Genomic DNA, 22338 nt, shown 5'->3' with positions numbered 1-22338 from the left:
ACCATTGCTGCCGAGGCCCATACAGTATGTACTAGGTAGGACGATGTGTGTCTGCTTCCACGTTTTCCAGGCACGAGCGGGGGTTTGTACGGTTTAATTCACATGTTCGTGCAATCATTTGTTATTGATTAGTGATTGGTTCCTTACATAATGTGCATAAGGCTAGGCAGGAGAGGAGCAAATCACTGCTGTTTTCCAAGTTTTACATTTATTGAGAAAAGACATTGGCGCACACAACTATAAAGGTAGCAGGGTTTTTCAGCCCAGACCCACCTGTCCCTTACAAACTGCACGTCTGGAGAATTAGGTTGTAAGCGATCAAGAGCTATGCAGTGCAGACACTTGATGGATTTCACGTGTATGTGACTGTGACAAGCTCTTGGCCTGGTGACAACCGGTAGGATCTCTGTCCGAACATAAACAGTGCTGGCGTGATCACACAGCATGGGGGGTGTCGATCATTTGCACACCCAGCTTCAATTTGCTTTTGCTTCCGTGCAAAACTGCAGTTCTTCATCATAAAGCAGGGGGTGCCCAAATCTGGTGCAGGGGAGGTTGGGGTGTCTGCAGGTTTCCCAGGTGTCTTCCAAGCTGCAGCACTGAAGAGCTGGAACAAGCTGTTAAACCAATCCAGTGAAGCCAATAACGAGCTGATTCAGGTGATTATAACACCAGCTCTCTAGAACCCTCCCCTTTTATAGTTAAGAATGAATATGGAATTTTAGTTAGACTGCATTTAGACATCAAAAGGGAACAATTTCTGCACTGGATCAAAAACACTGTTCTGTCAGATGTTCTGCTGCTGACTTTAAATGCCAGGTAAGGGTGAAAGCCAGAGATTATAGACCACTGGGCCTGTTTATTCATTTGCTTATTTTTTTCTGCAGTAATGACCTCCAGCTGGACAGACTGTCCTGTGTCATTAAGGAAATAAACCTGATGCAATCGTTTTTTTCCTGAGAATTAGGCAGTACAATGATGTTCTTCCAAAAAAAGACGGGTGGTTTTCAGGCACAGTTAAGTGAAAGAGTTTGGATAATTAGGGCTTCATTTCTTAATTCTCTGTGATTTAATACACTAGTCCTGTGCTTCCATTTTGCTTTAAATTCCTGCTTGGAATTAGAACACTAGAGACAAAAAAGCATAATGTCTACAAACAAGAACGTTCATGGGCCATCTGTTTTTATTTGGGAAAAAAAAGGAGAGAAAGAATCTAATTTGTACATACATTACAGAATGGAATTGCTCCGCTATCTTTCGGAAGCTTCACTTGAGAGTTTTTGTTGCTTTTGGCTGCTGAGGAAGATCGCTACAGTGTGCTTCTTCACTCCCACTCAGTCTGCCTGCAGTCTCTTAGGCCGAGTGATCCAACAAGAAAAAAAAACATGACAAAAATAAGCCAAAGAAATGTCTTTGTTTTTATTTATTTTTTAAAGAGGAGCTTTGTTCTGGTGGTTGGAGGTCTGTGTGCTGTGAATAAAGTGCTGGTGTAGACAGCGGTCTTTAACAATGCGTGCTCACAGAGCAGACCCCTGGGGGGAGGGAGGCTGAGGGCGACACCAGTGCCATAGACACAGCAAGGACCCGATCACCACTGCCAGGAATCCCATCGGCCCCTGGGCCACACAGCACCATCAGGCAACTAGAGCAGAATGAACGTGACCCAATTATCGGGACTGCAAAGTCTGTTTCTGCGTGTGATGAGTTGGCCATACTACTACAGCACCATCCAGTCTGGATGTGCGCATGATGAGTTGTACAGATTGTTAAAGCACCATACAATCTGGATCTGTATATAATGAGTTGTACAGACTGTTACATCACCATACTGCCTGGATCTGTATACGATGACTGTACTGTACATATAGATAAAGCACCACACTGCCTAGATCTGTATATAATGAGTTTTACATACTGTTACAGCACCATACTGCCTAGTTCTGTATACGATGACTGTACTGTACATATAGATACAGCACCATACAGACTGGGTCTGTACATGAGGAGTTATAAGAACTGCAACAGGAACATACAGCATGAAGGTATCTCTGTTTTAGCCTTCATCTGTTTGGTCCTCTAATCTTGAGAGCTCAGAGACATGTGACATGGAATGGAGATTAAATGAACACATTTGTATATACACTGCAAATAATACTAACACACCACCATGGAGTAATTAATTTGCAAGGGTTATTTGATCAGTTCTCTTACCCACTTTGATATTTAGCTGCTCAGCACCTGAAATGTGTTATTCCTTGTCCCAGGCCTTTTTTGCATTTGCACAGAGTGCCGCTTCGTTTGTAAAGACACACCTCCACTCTCTGTGTGTGTGTGCTGGGTCACTTTTCCATTCTTTTCGTCATGCTGTGTCCTTTTGTGAGAGTCCATCTGAGTGCAAAAGAGACCTGTGAACTGAAGATGCATGCAAATCTGACCCGCAGATATTTGCATGGCACATGTGCAGGACCTGTGACTCAGACATGTAAAATGCTGGCTCTATAAGAGACAAATTACACATTTGTTACATTTGCAGTTACAAATGAGAGGAGGCCTTTCAGCCCAACTAGCCCATTTGATAGTCAGAAAGAATCCAGGGAACTGTCTTCAACAACACAGCTGTTCCACACCCCCATAGCCCTCTGGACAATGAAGTGTCCTCTGGTCTTGGTGTTAAATGCACTTCCACACACATTGGATTAGTTGCTCTATTAACATAATTTAAAGCATGAATATGTATCAGTCCCTTGCATGTGTAATTCACTTAAGTAGCTGCTGTATACCTAAAAGCAGGCTTCAGCAATGAATTCCTCATTAGGAAGTCTTGTATTTGCCAGCAATAACCCTTAAAATACCTTTTTCTCGTTTTCTTACGTGTTTCCACGTTTTGTATGCATTTACTGCATCTGATACTCAGACTGTCCTCCTAAGATTACTCCTAAAACGGAGTCTGGTCTGCTTTCCTGTTTTTAAGGAACTCTTCATCTTGTTTGGTATGGAGGGTTTCCTATTTCCACAGTGTGAAACTGCGGAGAATACAATTCAGCGGGAAGGGTGAAGATTCTCAGACAGAAGGTAGTAATCCCACCGTTCGTCTGTCAGGTGTGACACGGGACAGAGATAACAGCCATACGCGCTCCATAATCTCAGGGCACTCCAGATGTGGTGCTCCAGCTGGTTTGGTTTTACAGAAGCAGGATTTGGGCTCACACAGTGAAGAGACAGGGAGAATGACTCATATCTTAGAGGCTCAGGAGCACCTCCTATTAAACTACCAGTCTGTGCCAGTCTGTCTGTTGACCAGATGCCCGTGGACTGTACAGTAAGAGACTACATATTTTCACTCAGAGCCGCCCCGGCTGTCAAAACAATTACATCACTCCTCTTGGAGCTGCTCACTGGTCTACCACTGGCTTTTTCTCCCCTTTCTTTCATTCAAATGCAAGGCTAAAAATAGCAGTCTGCCTTCTACTTTAAATTGACTAAAGGACCATTTCTTTTTTAAAGAAAGTGGGCGGGCTGCCAAAGAATTCTTTTGGAGAGAATGGTCACCAGGGGATTCTTTGTTTTGGGGACTGATGATTAAAACCTCGATGTTGTGTCAGGCGGATAGATGCTCGGGCAGGAACAGGCTGTTGCATGAACCGTCCTCCTCCCCCAGCTGAAGTAGCCCGTGACGCTGGTGTATCACAGCCTGATAAGCACGATTCACGCACCTGCAAGAGGCAAGATTGTCAGCGCTGTCCCAGCACCTGTGCCTAAAGGCCGGGCCTGCTCGGGCGGCTGTGCAGAACGCTGGCTTGTTGGGGCAGTACTGGAAATACAGGAGATTGACAACTCTAGGTCTGCGCTGGCTTGAGCTAGCTGGCAGCTCTGCTTGCAGACCACAGGACCGCTGTGCAGGGAATTCACACCTTTCAGGTTTCAAACACATGATCCTTCATCAGTGGAACTGATCTTGGTTAGTTTATCCCATCAATAAAAAAACTGCACATATGTCCCAGGAGTAATGCTATATGTTAAAAAAAAGGTAGAGGTAGCACCTGTTGTGCGAATCTGCTGATTTAAAGTCTCACTTATCTAATTGAGGTGTAACGGGAATGATAAGATCCTGCAGCTCTCCGGGACCCTGATTTGAGATCCCTGAGATCCCAGCTCTGCTGAACCCGTGTTCAAAGGGCTACCTGGACCGCAGAGAAGAGGCAGAACCGATATCTTACAAGGGAGATCTCCCACCTCACAGACCTGCAAGGTCTTCCTGGTCATCACTTCAGCTGAGCTCTGCGTTACATAAGTGAGCTAATTATCGGCTTGATTAGCGAAGATTAATGTGATTTGCAGCCAGGGACTGAACACACATACTGCACATGCTACAGTGCTTTGTCTCCAGGCACTGCTATATTAATAGTGCCTTTCATGTATATAGCTCTTTTTATCTTAAAACAAACCAAAGTGCTTTGCAGATAAGAGAGAACTCACCTCATTAGTGTTTGCATATATGGGATTAGTGGGGGATACCAGCCTGAAACCACATCCCGATCCATTCCACGTCATCCCTCACGGATGTGCCCGTGCACAGATGGAGGCACCAGCTCTCCTTTCCAGGAGCTGGCTGACGTCAGGTGTGGAAAGTGTCCCGAACACCTGAGCCCTAACAGCACGTCCCACCCTCCTGACCCTGCCTGCGTGACCCAGGACTCCCCTCTGACCTTTCACCCTGCCTAGAGGAGAAAAGGGTATTGGGTAGGATTCCTTAAAGAGGGACAGAAAAAGAGCCTAAAAACCAAAGGACAATATAAAGACAGTGTATCTAAAGCTCCATGACTTAATGATTCACACACGGTGGTATGGGACAAAGAAAGAGACTTGCATGGGAAAGCCAATAGAAAAGACAGTATGGACAGGAAAGACACACAGGTGGCCATCCCAACACTAGGCAGCATGAGAAATCCCAACAACACAGCGTCACGAAACATTAATTATAATAATTGCTTAAACTTATATAGTGCTTTTCTGGACACTCCACTCAAAGCGCTTTACAGGTTATGGGGATCCCCTCCACCACCACCAGTGTGCAGCCCCACCTGGATGACACAATGGCAGCCCATACTGCGCTCACAGTACACTCCCCACACACCAGCTCTCAGTGGGGAGGAGAGCAGAGTGATGAAGCCAGTTCAGAGATGGGGATTATTAGGAGGCCATGATTGGTAAAGGCCAATGGGAATTTTGGCCAGGTCGCCGGGGTTACACCCCTACTCTTTTCGAGAGACGCCCTGGGATTTTTATTGACCACAGAGAGTCAGGACCTCGGTTTTATGTCTCATCCGAAGGACGGTCCCCGTCACTATACTGGGGCATTAGGACCCACATGGACCGCAGGGTAAGCGCCACCTGCTGGCCCCACTAATACCTTTTCCAGCAGCAATCTTAGTTTTTCTCAGGAGGTCTCCCATCCAGGTACTGGCCAGGCTCACACCTGCTGAGCTTCAGTGGGTTACCAGGTGTGAGTTGCAGAGTGATATGGCTGCTGGAAACAATTTCCTAAGAAACAATTTCCTCTGGAGTCAATCACACACCAGCTAAGCCTTCAGCCTTCACCTGTGTGAGTGACCTTCAACCCATTACATGGACAAACAGGGTAGATACCACTATTACTTACACCACTTGCTTACTACTTACCTGACATATAAAAGTGAAGAAACCTGCATCCTGGCTATTACATTATTATACTTTATTAATATAATAAGCTCTATATATATATTGTAGAGGACGAGGGTTCCTTTCCCCTTGATGTGTGGGCACCAGGACTGAATCTGCATTATGGCGCCTGGGCTGTCAAGCTGTTCCAAGCAGGGAACCTGTGCGTCCTGTTCTGTAGATCGTTGCGTAACATTTACAGACATGACACGCTTTCGCGATGGGGACAGGTAGCCATTGGATGGGAAGCAAAACGCTGTGCTATCACTGGGAGAATTATGTTTTTTTTTAAAAAAAAAGACTGTTGTTTGATGTTGCTTTTTTTTTTACCGGTACTAATTGTTAAAGTAGGTCGCTTTCTAAATGACCTATTTAGGAATGTGAGGCGAGGGTTAGGCAGAGGGGCTTGAAACACATCCTTCCAGTTGCTTCTGCATTGCGTTTCGTCAATAACATAATCCGGGCAGCACTATCATGGCTGCCGTATAATAATATTAGGTGTCAGAATACGTGCATGGGGAATTATCCGGCTCAGGCAGATGGCTGACTGTCGGACTGCCCGCTCCGAAAACGACTTGTGTTTCCAGGCGTAGCTGCCCTGCGTGCTTGTTCATTTAATTTTTCTATTTTTCTCCTTTGTGGGCTGAGCTCGATGAAACACACGGCATACGCAGCGAAGCGGCAGCTCGAGGAAGGTGAAATGTTTTGCAACACAAACGCTCGTCTCCTCCGAGCGAAACAATGGCGAATTCGCGGCCCGCGGGCGCCCCCTATCTGAAACTATCCCAGACGCATCCGTCTCCCTCCGCTGTGCTGCGTGATGCGCCTCTGAAACCTACCTGGGGTAGGTTTAGCTGGTCTGTCAAGGAAGGACGCTGATCTAGGAAGTTACTTTAAAAAAAAAATCGGTTCACAGTCCAGAATCACTGACTCGATCCCCCTCAGTCTAGTGAAACGGAATCCGTGATATGAAACAGTCTTTTATTAGATGGGGAAGAGTCGAAATCCACAGCTTAGTTTTCTGCTTGTGGTACAGAGCTGGTTCAAATCTCACAAGCCCACGTCGCAAAAGACACCGATATTGTGCAAAGGCCGACCCCCCAGGACTCGTGTCAGCTTATGAATGTGCGTTGTCTACTCTGAATTCCTGCTTTTAGAAATCCACCTCGTTAACTACATACTGCCTAGACGCTACTTTGACCCGGCGGCGAACTTTTAGACGCCCAACTCCTGTTGAATTTGCCCACTACAGTATTTACACTTGTTTCTGTATGAACTTCACGTGTAGAGGACGGACTGAGGCTTCCGGCTAGACTATTTCACATCAGTGTGGATACACCACGAGCCCTGAAGCCGTGGTTGTTTTTTTATTTTCCAATTCACCAAGATTGTTTTTAAATCTTAGTAGCTTAAGCGAGGCATTCCCTACTGGACAGGAGAGAGATAGGAAGCAGGGGGGGGTGGTCATGATGCCTTCGTTGTTATCCTTCACCAAGATGGCTTCCTCGCAGCGTCAGCCGCTTCACCAGCATGACGCAGCCCCCAGCGAGTGCGCACGGCGGCCGGCAGGGGGCGCGCCCATCCGCACCAAGGCTTGATGCTCCGAAAAGCCTGAGAAAGGAAAAAAGGCCGAACGCCGGGGGAACGCTTTCTACGGGGGCAATTTTTTTTTTCCTCCCAATACAAACAAATACAACAACCGGAGGCGCAGCGCCGGCGTCCGGGTCGAGAGATGGCAGAAGTCCAATGCTCCCAAATCGAAGCCGGTGGGTGTCGCCGAGCGTTTCTTTTCAAATTGTTTCTTTATTCGCCCGAAAGCGGAGATGCTGCCGTCCGCCGTGCGAGGGGTTTGCGCGAGTAAATGGCTTTTTAATACTCTCCCCCCCTCTTCTCCTCCTCCTCCTCTTCAGAACTGTATTACCTCATCGCCAGGTTTCTGCAGTCCGGACCGTGCAAGAAATCGGCCCAGGTAAGGCCGGCGTGCAGAACCGCGATCCGCCGACACATCTCTCTGCCTTTTCTCTCGGGTCTGCGGTGCTGAGAAAGTCCTGTGTGTTTCTCCTCCAGGTCCTGGTGGAGGAACTGGAAGAGTTCGAGGTAGGCAGCGCCGCTCTCTCTCGACTCCCCTCTCACGTCTCGTTTCCGCGATATCGCTTTTCTTACTTAATATTATATCATTTTCAGTCCTGTTGGCGGGGGAGGGGGGTTTTTTTTTGGAGACGGGAAACAGATCTGCGGGCTGTTCGGAGTCGAGCGTCGGTCCTGCTTTTAAAACAAAAACTCGTTCCCCCCCCCCTCGTCTTTTAGCTCATTCCCAGACGATGGAGCTGGGACGGGAAGCAATATAAAAGAAACTTTGAAGACTGGGTGAGTTTTTATTTATTTTTTTAACGAGAAAGTTGTGCTCACGGTTGTGTGTTTGTGGAGTTAACTTTGATCTTTTTTTTTTAAAAAAACCGAAATATAATTTCAGGCGAGGTGCTGGGGGGCAGGTTTTAAGCACCTGTGAGCTTTCGGGTTTGGAGAAATTCCGTGTGTAGAAGCGGATATTTTGTATTGAAATGAACGCCTTATTGTGTTGGCTCAGGAGGGGGAGGGGGTTATCCCAGGGCACGTAGCTCCGACGGGGGAGGGCAGAGAGTGACGTCGGCCTCCGCCGCCAGCCAATCGGAAGCCAGTTACCATTGTGGCGAGCCGGTGCGGGGGGATCGGAGCCTCGCCCTGATTGGCCGGTGGCGGCGAGACGCCGGAGTCGCGCAGCGGGTGCGCGTGCAGCTGGTCAGCGGACGCTAGGAGGCGGCGAGGGAGGCTCGGCTGTGACTGTCGTGTGCGAGTGCATGGCATAACCGGTCAGACACAAAAGGCAGCCAGCCCGCCGTGTTGCGTGCATGTAAACACGTAATGACCAATTTGGTGGTGGGGGGGGACAGAGCCTGTAGCTTCAAGTACTCTGACGTGCTCCTTCTAAAACCCCGTGCGATCGATTCGGACCCCACACTATAGCTACTGCCTCAGCCTCAGCCCTGGTATAAAGTTCGTGGCCGGTTAAATTCTACAGATCCGACATTTAGAAACGCGTTTCCCTGGCATTTGTATGCTGCGCCGATGCGATGAGTCTCCCGCCCTCATCCCGAATGCGTTCGTGTTTGTGAAAAGTTAGTGTTTACGAAACAGACTGAAGTCGTAACCAAATTTCAATAATCTTGTGTATTGTCGTAATCTGCATCGCCTATAGTCAACCTGTGTCTTATGCATCCTTTCAGTGGGTTGTCTCGGTGTAGTGCAGGTGATTACTTGTTGCTGGGTTATATAGAAGAGGTGTCTGGATGTGTAGGAGTTGAGCCTGATGAGCTACACCAGTGGAAAAGTGTAACGTTGTAGCTCAGTCTGAGAAACGTTGCCTGTTTCCGTTTCTGCTTTGGGGGGCTCCTGTACCTGTTGCGCTAGATTACCTGAATTAGCTCCAGATGCAGGAATTCAGGACCAGTCCAGTCAGGCTTTGTGAAAACGGCCCTTGTGAATGAGACTTAACCCCTGTGGTCTAACTTGCTTCAGGTTGTTTTTTTTTTTGAGGGGGTATTTTTGCATTCTTGTGTTTTTGTTTTTGAGGTGTGGGTCCCCTGGAGCTGCTCGACATGTTTACCGTTAAACTACCTGGCTCCGTTCAGACCTCTGGGGTGTAGTTTATTGTTTGTTGCTTTGTCTTTTTAATTGCTCCTTGCATGTGCAATTGGTGGTGGTGGAGGGGATCCCCATTACCTGTAAAAGCGCTTTGAGTGGAGTGTCCAGAAAAGCACTATATAAGTGTAAGCAATTATTATAATTAATGTTTCGTGACGCTGTGTTGTTGGGATTTCTCCTGCTGCCTAGTGTTGGGATGGCAACCTGTGTGTCTTTCCTGTCCATACTGTCTTTTCCATTGGCTTTCCCAATTATTAATTATTATTATGTGCCTTCATGAAGAATAGTGAGTTTGTTACTGAGGTCATTTCATTTGACTTTTTTTTTTATTGCAAGTGGCTCCGTGTGGGGTTTCGTGAGTTGTCAGGCTGTACCGGGGGGGGCTTGTCTTTCAGAAGCGCGCGGACAGGACAGGTCGCGTCCCCGGCCTCCCCGCTCACTCGCGCCCGTGTCCTGTCCCTCCTGTTTCCCCGCGCAGGTGAAGCTCAATCGGCACATCCCCACGGACTACCTGCTGCGCATCTGCCAGCGGTTTGGGCCGCTCCTGGACAAGGAGGTACCCCCCAGCGTCCCGGGGGTGCACACCCTGCTGGGGGTCGGCAGGCAGTCCCTTCTGCGCACTGCCAAAGGTACATTTCCACTCGTGGGCTGCCCTGCCGAAAGCCAGGGAAAAACTCCTTTTAGGAACCCAGCAGTTACAATCGAGGGGAGGCTGTTCGGTCTTTACTGGTTAATTAATCCCAGGGTCTTGTCCAGTTCTCCCCTGACTCAAGCCCTGGTGTCGGCTTCAACAGCATGCCTGGTTCACGCGTTCCACTCTCCCACCACCCTTTGCGTAGAGAAGTGCCTCCAGTTCTCCGTTTCCAATGCATTTCCACTTGTGCCCACTGGTTCTGCGTTTCCCTGTTTGGTACAAATTAAATCCGCCGGTGCCTTTGAGGATTTTGAATGCTTTTCGGGGAGAACGTGGGTAGCGTTGTTAAATGCGGGCCTTGCTCAGCCTTGGAGTGCGACAGGTTTCTCTGCTGGGGAGTTAGGTAGTGTCGTGGGGCCTGCTGGCAGTAATCCCGTCTGTCTCTTTCCTTTTAGGGTGCAGTCACACAGTATGGAGTGGTTCAGCCTTTGCTGCTCTGCACAGGGGGAGACCCCCAGAACCCCCCCTGATTTATGGGAGACCGCCCAGCATCGGTGAGCCCTGCCTTCGCCTTCGCCTTCCCGGCTGACTGGCACCGCTCCGAGTGTTTCCCGGCACTTAACTTGTCCCTTTGCTCCTTCGTTGAAACTCTCAGGTCACGACTTTGGGGCTTGCGGATGACGGTAAAAAGCCGCATTGTGAGCTGAGGGCCCGACTATAGTTCCTGACTATAATCGGTCTCGGTGTCCTCGCAGTGCCTCCTGCTCAAGCGGTCTGCTCGTCTCTCTCTCTCTCTCTCGCCAGTCACCATCATGGGCGCCCGGCGGACCACCGGCTCCGCCCGGTTCAGCCACACCCTCCCCTTCTCCACCTATCAGCACATGAAGATGCACCGCCGCATCCTGGGGCACCTGTCGTCGGTGTACTGCGTGGCCTTTGACCGTACCGGGCGCCGGATCTTCACGGTACGACCGGGGGGCTCGGGCTGACTGGCCGTGTGCTTTGATGAGGCGGGGGGGGGGGGGTGATTGTGTTTGATACGAATATTAGTTTCGTTAAGTGGCCGCGTGTGTGACAGCTGTGCACACTCTGCATCCGAAGCCTTTACTTGTGAGCGACAGGCTCTTTCTGCGGCGGTTTTTATTTTGAGAAGAGGCGGGCGTGCTTCCCCTGTCCTGAGCTGTGTGAATTGGAGGTCACGCCCGCGGGTGGCGAGCGAGCAGCTTGGCCGCGCTGCGCGGGTCTGGCTCAGCGGCGTGCGTGTGCTGTGCCCGCAGGGCTCGGACGACTGCCTGGTGAAGGTCTGGGCGACGGACAACGGGCGGCTCCTCTCCACCCTGCGGGGCCACTCGGCCGAGATCTCGGACATGGCCGTCAACTACGAGAACACCATGATCGCCTCGGCCAGCTGCGACAAGGTGATCCGGGTGTGGTGCCTGCGGACCTGCGCGCCCGTCACCGTGCTGCAGGGCCACGCCGCCTCCATCACCTCCATACAGGTGCGTGCCAGCGTAACCCCCGCGCTGGGGCCGGTGCACAGGCTGCCAGCGGCCCCTCACGGTGACGGGGCATCGGCTACCTCGATGACCACAGTTTTAAGATGAGACCAGCTTTTCTCGTCCCCTGGGGGGGAAAGTTTCTAGACACACGGCGCATTTGTACGTCTGAAAACGTCACAGAAACTTTCCACGTCACGTGTTCAGTCAGTGGGGCGGGGGTCCTTTGCTGCCCTGCCCCCTGTTTTCAAAACTCCCCCACAATCGGTGTCAGGCTTGCAGAGTCGGGAGATTGTTTTAGAAGCAAACCGTCTTGGAAGATTTTCCTGTGCTCCATTCTTTGCAGAAGGGAAGTACATGTAATCTATGACGGGACAAGGAAGGAGGCAGGGCTCAGGGGAATTGAGGAATTCTCTCTCAGTTGTGACTGTGGGCTTGTTGGCTTTGTGGAGCGCCGAGAGGCGTTGTGGGCGCCGTAGAAGGGTAAAACTATTTGTTTCGTGATTATGGGGTGCGGCAGGAGGGGTGGGGGTTTAAAGACGGCAGACCTCCCCACGCAGGTGCACTCAGGTGCTCTCTCCTCTGACCTCACCTACCCGGAAGAGGTTCGGGAATCAGGTGGTGATCTGGGGTAGATTCCAACACTGGCACATCCCCCTGAAGCCCTGCGGGCGTGCCCCTCGATCGGACAGCGGGAGCTGCTCCCTGGCCGTCTCCAGGTCCTCCGTTGACCCTGTGAGGACTGCTGCTGCAGCGCGCTGATGCTTCTCCTGCGCTGCCCACTGGAAAGGGCCGAGCGCACCCACCCGCCCGCCCGCCGCCGCCGTTTCTCCGCCGTCTGCATCCGCGCGGCGGGCCGGGGGGGGTGCGTTTCGGCTCCCCGCCTGGGGTGCTGCCGGCGGGTTTTCGGAAGCGCGGTTCGTGACGAGACTCAACGGCCCCGTCTCCTCTCCCCCCGCAGTTCTCTCCGGCCGCGAGGGGCACGGCGCGGTACCTCACCTCCACTGGCGCCGACGGCACGGTGTGCTTCTGGCAGTGGCACTCCGTGACGATGAAGTTCGCGTGAGTGTGGCCGGCTCCGCGGGGACACTGGCGCCCAGGACCCTCCCCTCCCGCGGCTCCGCCTTCCAGCCCAGCTGTGCAGCGGCTGCAAAAGAGGAGAAGGGGCAGGGGCATCGCCTTACTGCGCTTACTGCGGCGGGCTTGCGTCACTCCAATAATCATCCCGAATACCCGAGCTAGCCTTGATTAATCTGAAGCTCGAATTCTGTAACGTGCATCGTGTGGTAATATAGTCATCTTATTCAGAAGGTCGTATATAGAAAGCGTTTAATGTGGCTGTGTGTGTTAAGGTACAAGTGGATTTGTATTATGATATTGAGAAAGTGCTTGTCAGTGCATTTGTATTGTTAGACCGCTGTGCTTTTAGTATAGTAAGAATTGTTACATCATTTATAAATATATTTACTTACCACACGCCTTTACCTGCGATTCAGATATTAGGTATTATCTCAGGTCATCTAGGCTCATTTTTAAACTGATCTGAAGATGTAGTGAGTTTTTGCTTGAGAAATACGTTAGTAGGCATGCATCCCTTCTGTAGACCAAGGAGTTGATGCACGTGTATCTCGCCACTTTTTCACTTGCCGTCCTGCTTGGAGAATGTGCAGTGCTTCCACTCCGAAACGCTGCGCTTGCAGGACGCTGGCTTCCTCCTCCGCGATGAAACTGACCATCTCCGTTTCCCCTGCAGGGAACGGCCCTTCAAATTCACGGAGCGCTCGCGGCCGGGGGCGCAGATCTCCTGCTCTTCCTTCAGCTGCGGTGAGTATCCCAGATCCCAGCCCTGTCCGCGGCGCAGAGGGCACGTCTGGCGGGTTGCCCCAGCGACCGGGCAGGGAGCCCGGTATGCTAACTTAATGGACTCGATTGTTTTAATTGCATCTCTGCCATTTACCGCTGAGGGTCCCGAAGTGCTTCGTTAAACTCAAAAGGCCTGTTGCTCTGATCTCAGCAGCGAGGACTGTTGGACAGGCGAAAAGATCAAAAGGTTTAAAAATGCAGGCGAGGAGGAATCCTGGGAGTTATTGCCCTTGACAACAGCTCTTTCGCTGTGCAGTGGAAAAAGAGGGGGTGCTCTCTTGTAGCCTCCTTTTCATGACACCCTGGCAGTGTCTTCCAGGTGTTCCTGCAACACTGGAGTTTGCTAAGCTTTTGTTCCTTGTTCTTTCACACTTTTTTTAATAGTGAGTGCTATTCCAAAATTGTACTTCTCGGTTTCTTGTCCCATAGCAACAATAATGGCAATCTCTTAGGTGCCTTTAAAAACCCATTGCAACGTTAGAACATGCAAAGCCTGAAATGCCTTTTGAGATCTAATTTCTCAGTTTCTTAAAAGATTTCACCCTTTTTTTGAATGCGCGATGCCCCTGGCCGACTAGCTGTTTTGATGGTTGAGTGCCCGCTTGAAACCGCAGTCAGCTCTCGACCCCTGACCCGTGTGTCTGTCTGCGTCTCAGGTGGGATGTTTCTGGCCACTGGCAGCACCGATCACGTGATCAGGGTGTACTACCTGGGCTTGGACCCACCCATAAAGATGGCCGAGCTGGAGTCGCACACGGTAAGGGAGAGCCTGTTGCTGCCCAGCACTGTCCCTGCTGACTTTTACAGGTGTAACCCATGAAAGGGGCAGAAGTCACTATGCCAAAACCATCATGCATAGTGGTTTGATCCATTCCAGGTTGTACCCTTTGCTGTCAATTCATAGAAGCAAATGTATTTGTACTCTTAATTTTGTCTGTGCTGATAGCTCTCCAAGTAAGTGAGATATTTTTAACCTGTAAGACCTGAAAGTTTCCAGTGTCGGTAGTCAGCACTGGAGTCATGTTCTGTGAGTCTTACTCACATGATTAAATGTGAATTTGTAAAGTAATTGTTCAAGTAGTGATCAAGTATGGCCCTAAATGACTTCAGTATACGGTGCAGCCTTATCTCTTTCTCTGCGTCACCATAACTTTTTCTCTTTAATTCCAGGATAAAGTCGTTGCAGTTCAGTTTTGCAACAACAGCGACAGGTGAGGGCTTTGTCTTTGTGTGTTCGAGATCACCGGTCGCTGCCGCTGGCCTGTTCTGTACGTGTTGCTCACTGACCTGCTCCCCTTGCTCGCAGCCTGCGGTTCGTCAGCGGGAGCCGGGACGGCACGGCCAGAGTCTGGCATTACCAGCAGCAGGAGTGGAAGAGCATCACCCTGGACATGACGGCCAAGCTGCCAGGGTAGGGCAGATATCTGTGCCTGTATTGTCTGCAGCCTGAGGCACCATGCCTCGCGTGTCTTGCGCTGTGAAGTTGCACGGGATCAGTGAGTGCAGGACCTCGTCGCTGCGCTGTGGCGCACGCACGCACGAGTGTGTTGTGGGAGTCGTGTTGGATGTGCGTTGGATGCATGGCCGCAGGCTGACCCGCGTGTCACCCCGGTGCAGGAGCAGCGCGGTCCCCGGGGAGGACAAGGTGACCAAGCTGAACGTGACCATGGTGGCCTGGGACCGAGGGGACAGCACGGTCATCACGGCCGTCAACAACTACCTGCTCAAAGTGTGGCGCTCCACCACTGGCCAGCTGCTGCACGTCCTCTCGGTGAGAAACCTTCCCTCTCCAGCTGCTGAGTGCTCTCCCTCTTCCTCGGCGAGGAGCTGCTGCCCCCGAGGGGACATGAGAGGGGTCAGGATTGACGCCTGTATTCCCTCCAGCCCCGTTGTCCACCACATGGATCCGCCTCCCAGAGATCCCTTGCGGTGCAGTGGGAATTCCCAGGTTCTCCGTACCCTGGAGTAGACTGTAACCCCGGTGTAGCGTGTGCGATTTTGGGGTGGCCAGGTGACCGACTCTCTGTCCCCCACCGACAGGGTCACGATGACGAGGTGTATGTGCTGGAGCCCCACCCCTTCGACTCCAGGATCATGCTGTCGGCCGGGCACGACGGCAACATCTACGTCTGGGACCTGACGAAGGGCCTCAAGATCCGCAACTACTTCAACATGGTGCGTCCCCTCCTCTCCTCTCCATCGCCTCCCCTGCCTGCAGGCACACAGCTGTAACCAGCCTGATCCTATATTTGTCAACAAGTAGCAAGGAATTCTTCTTTTGAGTGAGTGTCTGAGGAGTAAATATAGAAGGCGTATCACACCCTTGGATTCACACCTGAAGTTCTTCCCTGCTTTAATTCACTCAGTCCATTAGCAGATCTGCTAATCAGTGTGATATTACTGGTGCTATTGAATGCCTTCTAATGGATTTCTTTCTGTCTCTTTCTGCGTGCTCGGCTCGTTGGCTTGTGACCCCCCCGTTTGCTTCCGGGCGTGTGGCTGTCCTGTCCAGATCGAGGGTCAGGGGCACGGCGCGGTGTTCGACTGCAAGTTCTCTCCAGACGGGCAGCACTTCGCCTGCACGGACTCCCACGGACACCTGCTCATCTTCGGGTTTGGGTGCAGCAGACCCTATGAGAAGGTGAGAGCTCGTCTACAAGAAGAATAGGGGGTGTTCTGTACTAGCAGTGATTCTCACGCAGTCTCAGGACTGGGGCTGGTCTGGACCAGACCTGGGCAGCGCTGTTCAGTATCCATGCAGAATTTTAAACCCCTTCTTTAATATTCCAGTCACAGTGGCTCCAATAACATCTTGTAAACGTGTATCTGTATGACTTTTAAAGACTGTAAAGTTCTTTTTATCTTGTACCAATGCTACTGTGTTTTCGTGCCAGTTCTTGTTTCAGAGTAAATTGGTGCCGTCAAGTGTCCGTGTTCTTTGCTTGTTAGACGCAATAGTGGGATGTGTAAATAAGGAATTATGGGAGTGATATAAATATAACGATGTTCTCTTTTAACGCATTGGGTAAAAAAAAAAACACTGAAAAGCTGTAGTGTATGTAGAAAATATTCAATTTATTAATTTAGTCAAAAATAAAGGTAAGGTGCCTTACTTTATTTAGGTACCTCTGGGTATATGTCCATTGATTTTCTGACCGCTTCTTCCAGTCTTGGGGTTGTTAAGAAACTGGAGCCTATGTCTACAAGCACAGGGCAGGGTACACTCTGGATGGGACGCTAGTCCATCGCAGTGCACATGCGGCCCTTTTTTCACATTTAACCTTTATGCGTGGCTTTGGACTGTGAGGGGAAACCGGAGCACCCGGAGGAAACCCACACAAAAATGGAGACAACATGCAAACTCCACACAGACAGCACCCCGAGTCTGGAATTGAGCCCAGGGCACCGCGAGGCATGAGTGCTCACCACTGTCCTGCCCTTAACCTTTGAGTGTACTTCAATTAAAACTGGTTTTCAGTCCAGTGCTCAGTGAAGACGTGTATGGAAACGCGTTCCCATAATTTCTGTTAAGGATTCTGGTGTCTGCAGGCTACAGTAGCTTTGATCCTTTTCCTTCTCCCCCCCCCCCCCCCAACAGATTCCTGATCAGATGTTTTTCCACACGGATTTCCGCCCGCTGATCCGGGACTCCAACAATTACGTGCTGGACGAGCAGACGCAACAGGCACCCCACCTCATGCCTCCCCCCTTCCTGGTGGATGTGGACGGGAACCCCCACCCCCCCCGCTATCAGCGCCTAGTGCCTGGGAGGGAGAGCTGCAAGGAGGAGCAGCTGATCCCACAGCTGGGCTACCTGGCCAACGGTACGAGGATCACACTGAGGTGGTCCCCAGCCCTGGTCCTGGAGCCCCTCTGCTCTTGTGCACTCTGCTTGACCTCTTCATTGCTGGCGTTTAACTGGTCTGTTTGTTGAGACTGTGGTTTCGTTGATTCTGCAGTCGGTTCTGGGGTTTAAAAATCAGTGGCATTAAGGTGTTTCGTCCTGAATTCAGCATGTATCTCGGTATACAGTCTCTTCTCTACTGGCCTAATCTGTCTCAACAGCTCTTAAAAGGTGATCACTTTGTGATGAGATGACGATGTGAGATTTGACGGTAGTGGGCTGCTGTTTTTTTCCCCCACTCTGGAGGACCAGTTGGTGACAGCGCAGCTACCCCACCCAAACCTCAAACGAATGCAGGGTTGATGGCGATAAAAAAAAAAAAAAAAATCCCATTCAGCTTTTTAGGAGCTGAAAGCCCATTAAAATATGCCTCGAATTAGAAAACAAATGAAACCAGATAACCCTGTAATTAATAAGGTGGCTGGAACAAAAGCTAGGGGAGACCAGGGCCCTCCCAGGACAGGACGGGGAGCAGCTGATCTAGTCAAGTGCATCAGAAGTTTTGGCGCCTTTAAAAGGCTGATACTATGAAGGTGTGTTGAAAACATGTTAGCGTCTTGATACAGTCTGAATTAGTATTCTAGTAGGGCCTGGTGTGTGGCTTTGTATTTTTTACTGTAGTGTAGGTGCTTAATGATGTGCATCAGCTGTTTGTTGGCTATGTTATGCCTGCCTTCTTCATTGTCAGGCTGTGGCAGTAGTTGTGCCTTGTGAGATACCAGGTTCTGAGCACAAATTAGAGTGTTCTGTACGACACCGATGCACAGCAATGGTTCTGACCCGTGATGTCACGCTGCTGCTGTGGTTGCTACAGGAGACGGGGAGGTGGTGGAGCAGGTGATTGGCCAGCAGACTCTGGGGGAGGAGCTGGAGGAGAGCCCCCTGGACGGGCTGATCAGGCAGCTGCAGCGCCAGCAGGATCAGAACCTGAACTCGGCGGAGGAGGGCGGAGAGCAGCAGGACAGCCAGCCCGGAGGTATGGGGGTGGGGGAGCCGGACGGGTCAGAGGGTGTGTCTGCACGCTTCGTGCACGTTTATCACGTCTCCTGACTTCGCCCCCCCCACCCCGTGTGCTCTTCGCAGTGCGTGCCGCGGAGGGTCTGGGCTCCCCCCCGAACGTGGGTCTGCGCCGCAGCGGGCAGGTGGAGGGCGTGCGGCAGATGCACCACAACGCGCCGCGCAGCCAGATGGCCACCGAGCGAGACCTGATGGCCTGGAGCCGGCGCGTCGTGGTCAACGAGATCCAGCCTGGCGTCGGCAGGTACGACCGGCCCCCCCTGGACAGACCAAGGTGTGCCCCCCGGACCGAAATGTACTGAGGAGTTTTACCTCCCGTTATAGAAAGCGTTGCACATCTTCAGCAAAGTCCCTAATGATGAAATGTCTACAGTCCGACATCTTGGGTTCCCCCAGCAGCAAGGGGAAAAGTAATCTGGTTAACAGTTTGGGGTTTGAGTTATGCTGGAGTAAAACACAGAGCACAGGCCACTGCAGGGCAGGGTGGGAAATAGCTGCTCAACAGCTTGCGTCTTTTCACGAAATCCTCTGTGGGTATCTCGGCTCATGCGCCGAGAAAGAGGTAGAATTGATGGCACCCCCTCCCCCCCACTAGGCGGTGTAGAGCTGGGCTGAGGCTGGAGGGCGCAGTCTCTGGGCGTGGCGGAGCCCGTGGAGCGACGCTGTGCATACCCGGACCCTGCGGGCGCCCGGGTTCGAATCCCAGCAGGGCCAGGGCGAGCTGTGCTCTCGTCTCTCGTTTGGGAAGGCCGTCCGTCGTGAATGATCATCAGCTTGATCAAAAACAGTTTTGTTGTCAGCAAACGGGGAGGGTGGGGGGGGAGAACTCATTTTGGCCCGCACCCTCCACCGGCCCGCCCTCTGGATGATGGAGGCTGAAACGGCGTGAATGTGTGTCGCAGGGTGATGGAGGAGTGCAGGCTGGCGAAGGGCGAGGTGGAGTGCGCGCTGTACAACGCCGAGAGGAGGAAGAAGCCCACCCACGCCGCACAGAGGGTGAGTGCTCTGTCTGCGGGCCCGCTGGCCGTTTCCTCCCCAGAGTTCTCTGCAGCCCCGTTGGGTGCCAAGTGCTCCAGACTGCACTGGTGTCTGGGGGCTTGGAGTCGAGGGGAGAGCAGAATTTTGAACCCTTGTGAAAAGGCACCACGCAGTGAGCTTGGTGAGCTTTGCTGTTTTAAAATTGTGATGAGATGAGTGCCGGCCAGCTTGGCTGCTCTCGTGGCGGCTGGACGACGTACTTCTTTACACAAAGGGTTGTGGGAGAGTGGAACAAGCGACACAGCCATGGTTAAAGCCTGTGCTGTGGCTTTCCTCAGGGAAAGTAATTGCTAACTACCATATGTGTGAAAAGCACCAGATGGCCTCCTCTCGTTTGTGTTTTGAGTGGAATCTTTGTGTGATACTGTCGTGGAAATACCAATGTTGGTGTTTCTGGGTGTGTGTATGTGTGCGGGAGGGGGCTTTTCTGCCGCGTCCTGGTTGGCCCTTGACGTCTCTTGTGCGGTCTGGCCCAGCAGAGCGAGCAGCAGGAGTCCGGCACGCGCTCCCTGCGCAGGACGAGGCGGAAGCAGCAGCATGCTTACCAGACCCGCTCGGCCAGAGAGCGCCCCCAGCAGGACCGCGCACGCGGCGCGCAGAGCGAGGAGGAGTCCGACCTTGAGGACGAGGTATGGCCGTCTGGCTGACGGAGAAACCGGACGCCCTGTCATGAAAGCATCGCGAGGGAGGTCCAGGGTCTCCTGCTGCTGCCCCAGCACTCAAATTTCCTTTCACAAAATTGGCATTCTGGCTCGGTTTATAGATCAAAGATCTACAGCCTGTGATGTTACTTATAGCTTTTGTCCCCTCTCCTTTAATCTGCCCAATTACAGTGTTAACCTTGAGTAGACTCCCCTGGGTCAGAAACAGGGTAAAATTGTTCCCTTGCTGCAGTGCACCAGTATTGGGAACAGAAAAACGTTGGTCTTTGTTTGTCAGGGTGATTTTTCATGACACACCCATCGAAGGTACATGGATTTTTTTTTTATATTGTTAAAGGCAGATCTCAGACTGTTTTTTGCTTGTTTTGATCTTGACTTGGGGAGTTTCTGCAGGCCTTTGACTCGTTCTGTCTGGGTGGGTGTGTTCAGCAGGAGGAGGAGCAGCCTGACCCCAGCGAGCCGTCCTCGGGAGAGGGAGAGGCAGAGTGGCAGACCGATAGCAGCTCCAGGTGAGTCTCTCCATCACATCTGGTGCAGCTGGACGTTGCTCGGAAAGCGAAAAGGCCTTTAGTCCCACCAATGCTCTAATTTCTTAATTGGCTTAACTGACTTCTGGCAAAATGCTCTTCAATATGTAACTATCAGTAACCTTAAAGACCTGGAATGTTAAGCAAGGAGCCCAGATTAGCCACCTGTGTTCTAGTTGTGTTGAGCAGGGTGAGCACCCCCTACTGGCCCTACTGACACCTTTTCCAGCAGCACCCTTAACATTCCCAGGAGGCCTCCCATCCAGGTACTGGCCAAGATCACACCTGCTTAATGGTTAATGATCGCAGGGGGCTTCAGTGAATGCATCTCCTGTCATTGTTAGCAAGGGTGACTTTTCGTCGTTCTTTCCCTCTAAATAAAGATTTCTGTCCCTCCCATCTGGAACCTTGAGCAGGTTCCATCTTGGGGAGGACTGGCTCCTCTTTCCAAGCAAGAGCCCTGGTTCAAACTGTAATGCGTGCGTAAAAAACCGAGGTCCTGACTCTCTGTGGTCATTAAAAATCCCAGGGCGCTTCTCGAAAAGAGTAGGGGTGTAACCCCGGTGTCCTGGCCAAATTTCCCATTGGCCTTTACCAATCATGGCCTCCTAATAATCCCAGAAAAGCGCTATATAAGTGTAAGCAATTATTATTATTATTATTATTATTATTATTATTATTATTATTATTATTAATGCAGTTTTGCTGGTAGTGTCTGCATGTGGGGGGCTTAATTACATCACTGAAAAGTCAAGCATCCTTTCCCCATAGGCGGTACCTCAGAGATTTTGTAGGCCATTGTTCTCACAGGTAACCCGTCCTTCTATCAGATCTTTCCATCCTAAAGAAATCTCTTATCAGTCTATAAGGGAAGGTTTTACATTAGTTACCGTTTTATGCTGTAACAGTGTTTGTATAGCTTTTATAGCTGCAGTTGCTCATCACCAGTTTTAAGGTCTTGTCTAAGTGCAGTGCTAATATGGCAGGAAGGCCTACTCTTGCCTCTCAGGCTGAGGTCTCTTCATATTTGCTTGAATCCCCGACCCACAACCCCCCCCCCCCTCCCCGCCGCCAACCTTTGACCTTTCGTTTTAGCGAGTCCTCCAGCGAGTACTCCGATTGGACGGCGGATGCGGGGATCAACCTCCAGCCCCCGAAGCGGCTCACCCGTCGGCCCGTGAGGCACCTGGGAAGCAGCTCCTCCGAGGACGAGGCGGGGGGGGCCACCGAGGAGGGCGGGGCCACCGACGAGAGGAGGAGGAGGAGGAGGAGGAGGCAGGCCGAGAAACGAAAGCAGCTCAAACAGACGAAACGGAAGGTGGGCTTCTGACAGAGACCTGTTGATGACTGGATAGGAGGAGGAGACTGGTGTTGGGAGTAAGAGCAATAAGCAAGGTTCTACAGGACATTACAGGGTTTTTTTTTCATGCTTTATGCTCCGTGGTCAGAGAGCCCTACTTCATGTTAGCAAACCGTCTTGGAGCAAGTTGTCCGAGATCAGCGTTCCCGTTATTGATCTAATAATCTCCTTTTAATTTGTGTTGGTCTATTGTCAACATCTGAAACTGTGCACAGCTGCTAATGCCGATAGATCGGTGCTCTAATTTCCACGCCGTGTTCTGCTCAACACTGGAGCTGTTCCCACCACGGTCTGAGCACGCTCCCCCCGAGCACGACGTGCGTCGCGCACGAGCCTCGCCCTTGTGTGCCCTGCGTGTGTAGTGTAGCACAAGGGGGTCGTCTTCCTGGATCGCAACGGCAGGAGGCGTTTTCTGCACCTGCCCTTCTGCCGGCCCCCTTTTCCTGTCCCGGTTGACCT

At 51.4% G+C, this 22338-nt stretch overlaps 1 protein-coding gene and 1 long non-coding RNA gene across 8 annotated transcripts in view; one reads left to right on the top strand and one right to left on the bottom strand.

Moving 5' to 3' along the window:
* Positions 1–216: 216 nt before the first annotated feature.
* Positions 217–7756, bottom strand: LOC148653990 (uncharacterized). Of its 6 annotated transcripts, XR_015924899.1 has the most exons (6): positions 5680–6884; positions 4477–4718; positions 3714–3911; positions 2212–2388; positions 1229–1352; positions 217–617 (listed from the first exon to the last, which is right to left on the bottom strand). It is a non-coding gene; the product is annotated as an uncharacterized LOC148653990 (long non-coding RNA). The 6 variants fall into 6 exon arrangements; XR_015924903.1 differs by lacking the exons at positions 217–617; positions 5680–6884 and adding an exon at positions 7619–7756 and having other exon boundaries at positions 1166–1352; XR_015924898.1 differs by lacking the exon at positions 217–617 and having other exon boundaries at positions 1166–1352.
* Positions 7228–22338, top strand: part of brwd3 (bromodomain and WD repeat domain containing 3) — a 34992-nt gene continuing 19881 nt past the window's right edge. The window contains exons 1-23 of one of the 2 annotated variants that reach the window (XM_088597129.1): positions 7331–7463; positions 7608–7666; positions 7765–7794; positions 8005–8064; positions 9857–10007; positions 10468–10566; positions 10817–10977; positions 11290–11511; positions 12470–12570; positions 13262–13332; positions 14028–14128; positions 14542–14582; positions 14678–14782; positions 14989–15142; positions 15412–15546; positions 15884–16012; positions 16970–17195; positions 18090–18251; positions 18359–18536; positions 19195–19288; positions 19810–19959; positions 20425–20501; positions 21615–21837. In XM_088597129.1, coding sequence (XP_088453255.1) covers positions 7430–7463; positions 7608–7666; positions 7765–7794; positions 8005–8064; positions 9857–10007; positions 10468–10566; positions 10817–10977; positions 11290–11511; positions 12470–12570; positions 13262–13332; positions 14028–14128; positions 14542–14582; positions 14678–14782; positions 14989–15142; positions 15412–15546; positions 15884–16012; positions 16970–17195; positions 18090–18251; positions 18359–18536; positions 19195–19288; positions 19810–19959; positions 20425–20501; positions 21615–21837 — 2763 coding nt within the window. In that variant the 5' untranslated portion in view covers positions 7331–7429. Of the gene's footprint in view, positions 7795–8004; positions 8065–9856; positions 10008–10467; positions 10567–10816; positions 10978–11289; positions 11512–12469; positions 12571–13261; positions 13333–14027; positions 14129–14541; positions 14583–14677; positions 14783–14988; positions 15143–15411; positions 15547–15883; positions 16013–16969; positions 17196–18089; positions 18252–18358; positions 18567–19194; positions 19289–19806; positions 19960–20421; positions 20502–21614; positions 21838–22338 lie in introns of both variants that reach the window. The other variant, XM_088597128.1, reaches the window with a different exon arrangement.

The sequence above is a fragment of the Lepisosteus platostomus genome, chromosome 10, assembly GCF_059453375.1.
Source record: "Lepisosteus platostomus isolate fLepPlt1 chromosome 10, fLepPlt1.hap1, whole genome shotgun sequence".
NCBI classification, from domain to species: Eukaryota; Metazoa; Chordata; class Actinopteri; order Semionotiformes; family Lepisosteidae; genus Lepisosteus; species Lepisosteus platostomus.
This window is presented reverse-complemented; position numbering and strand designations above follow the sequence as displayed.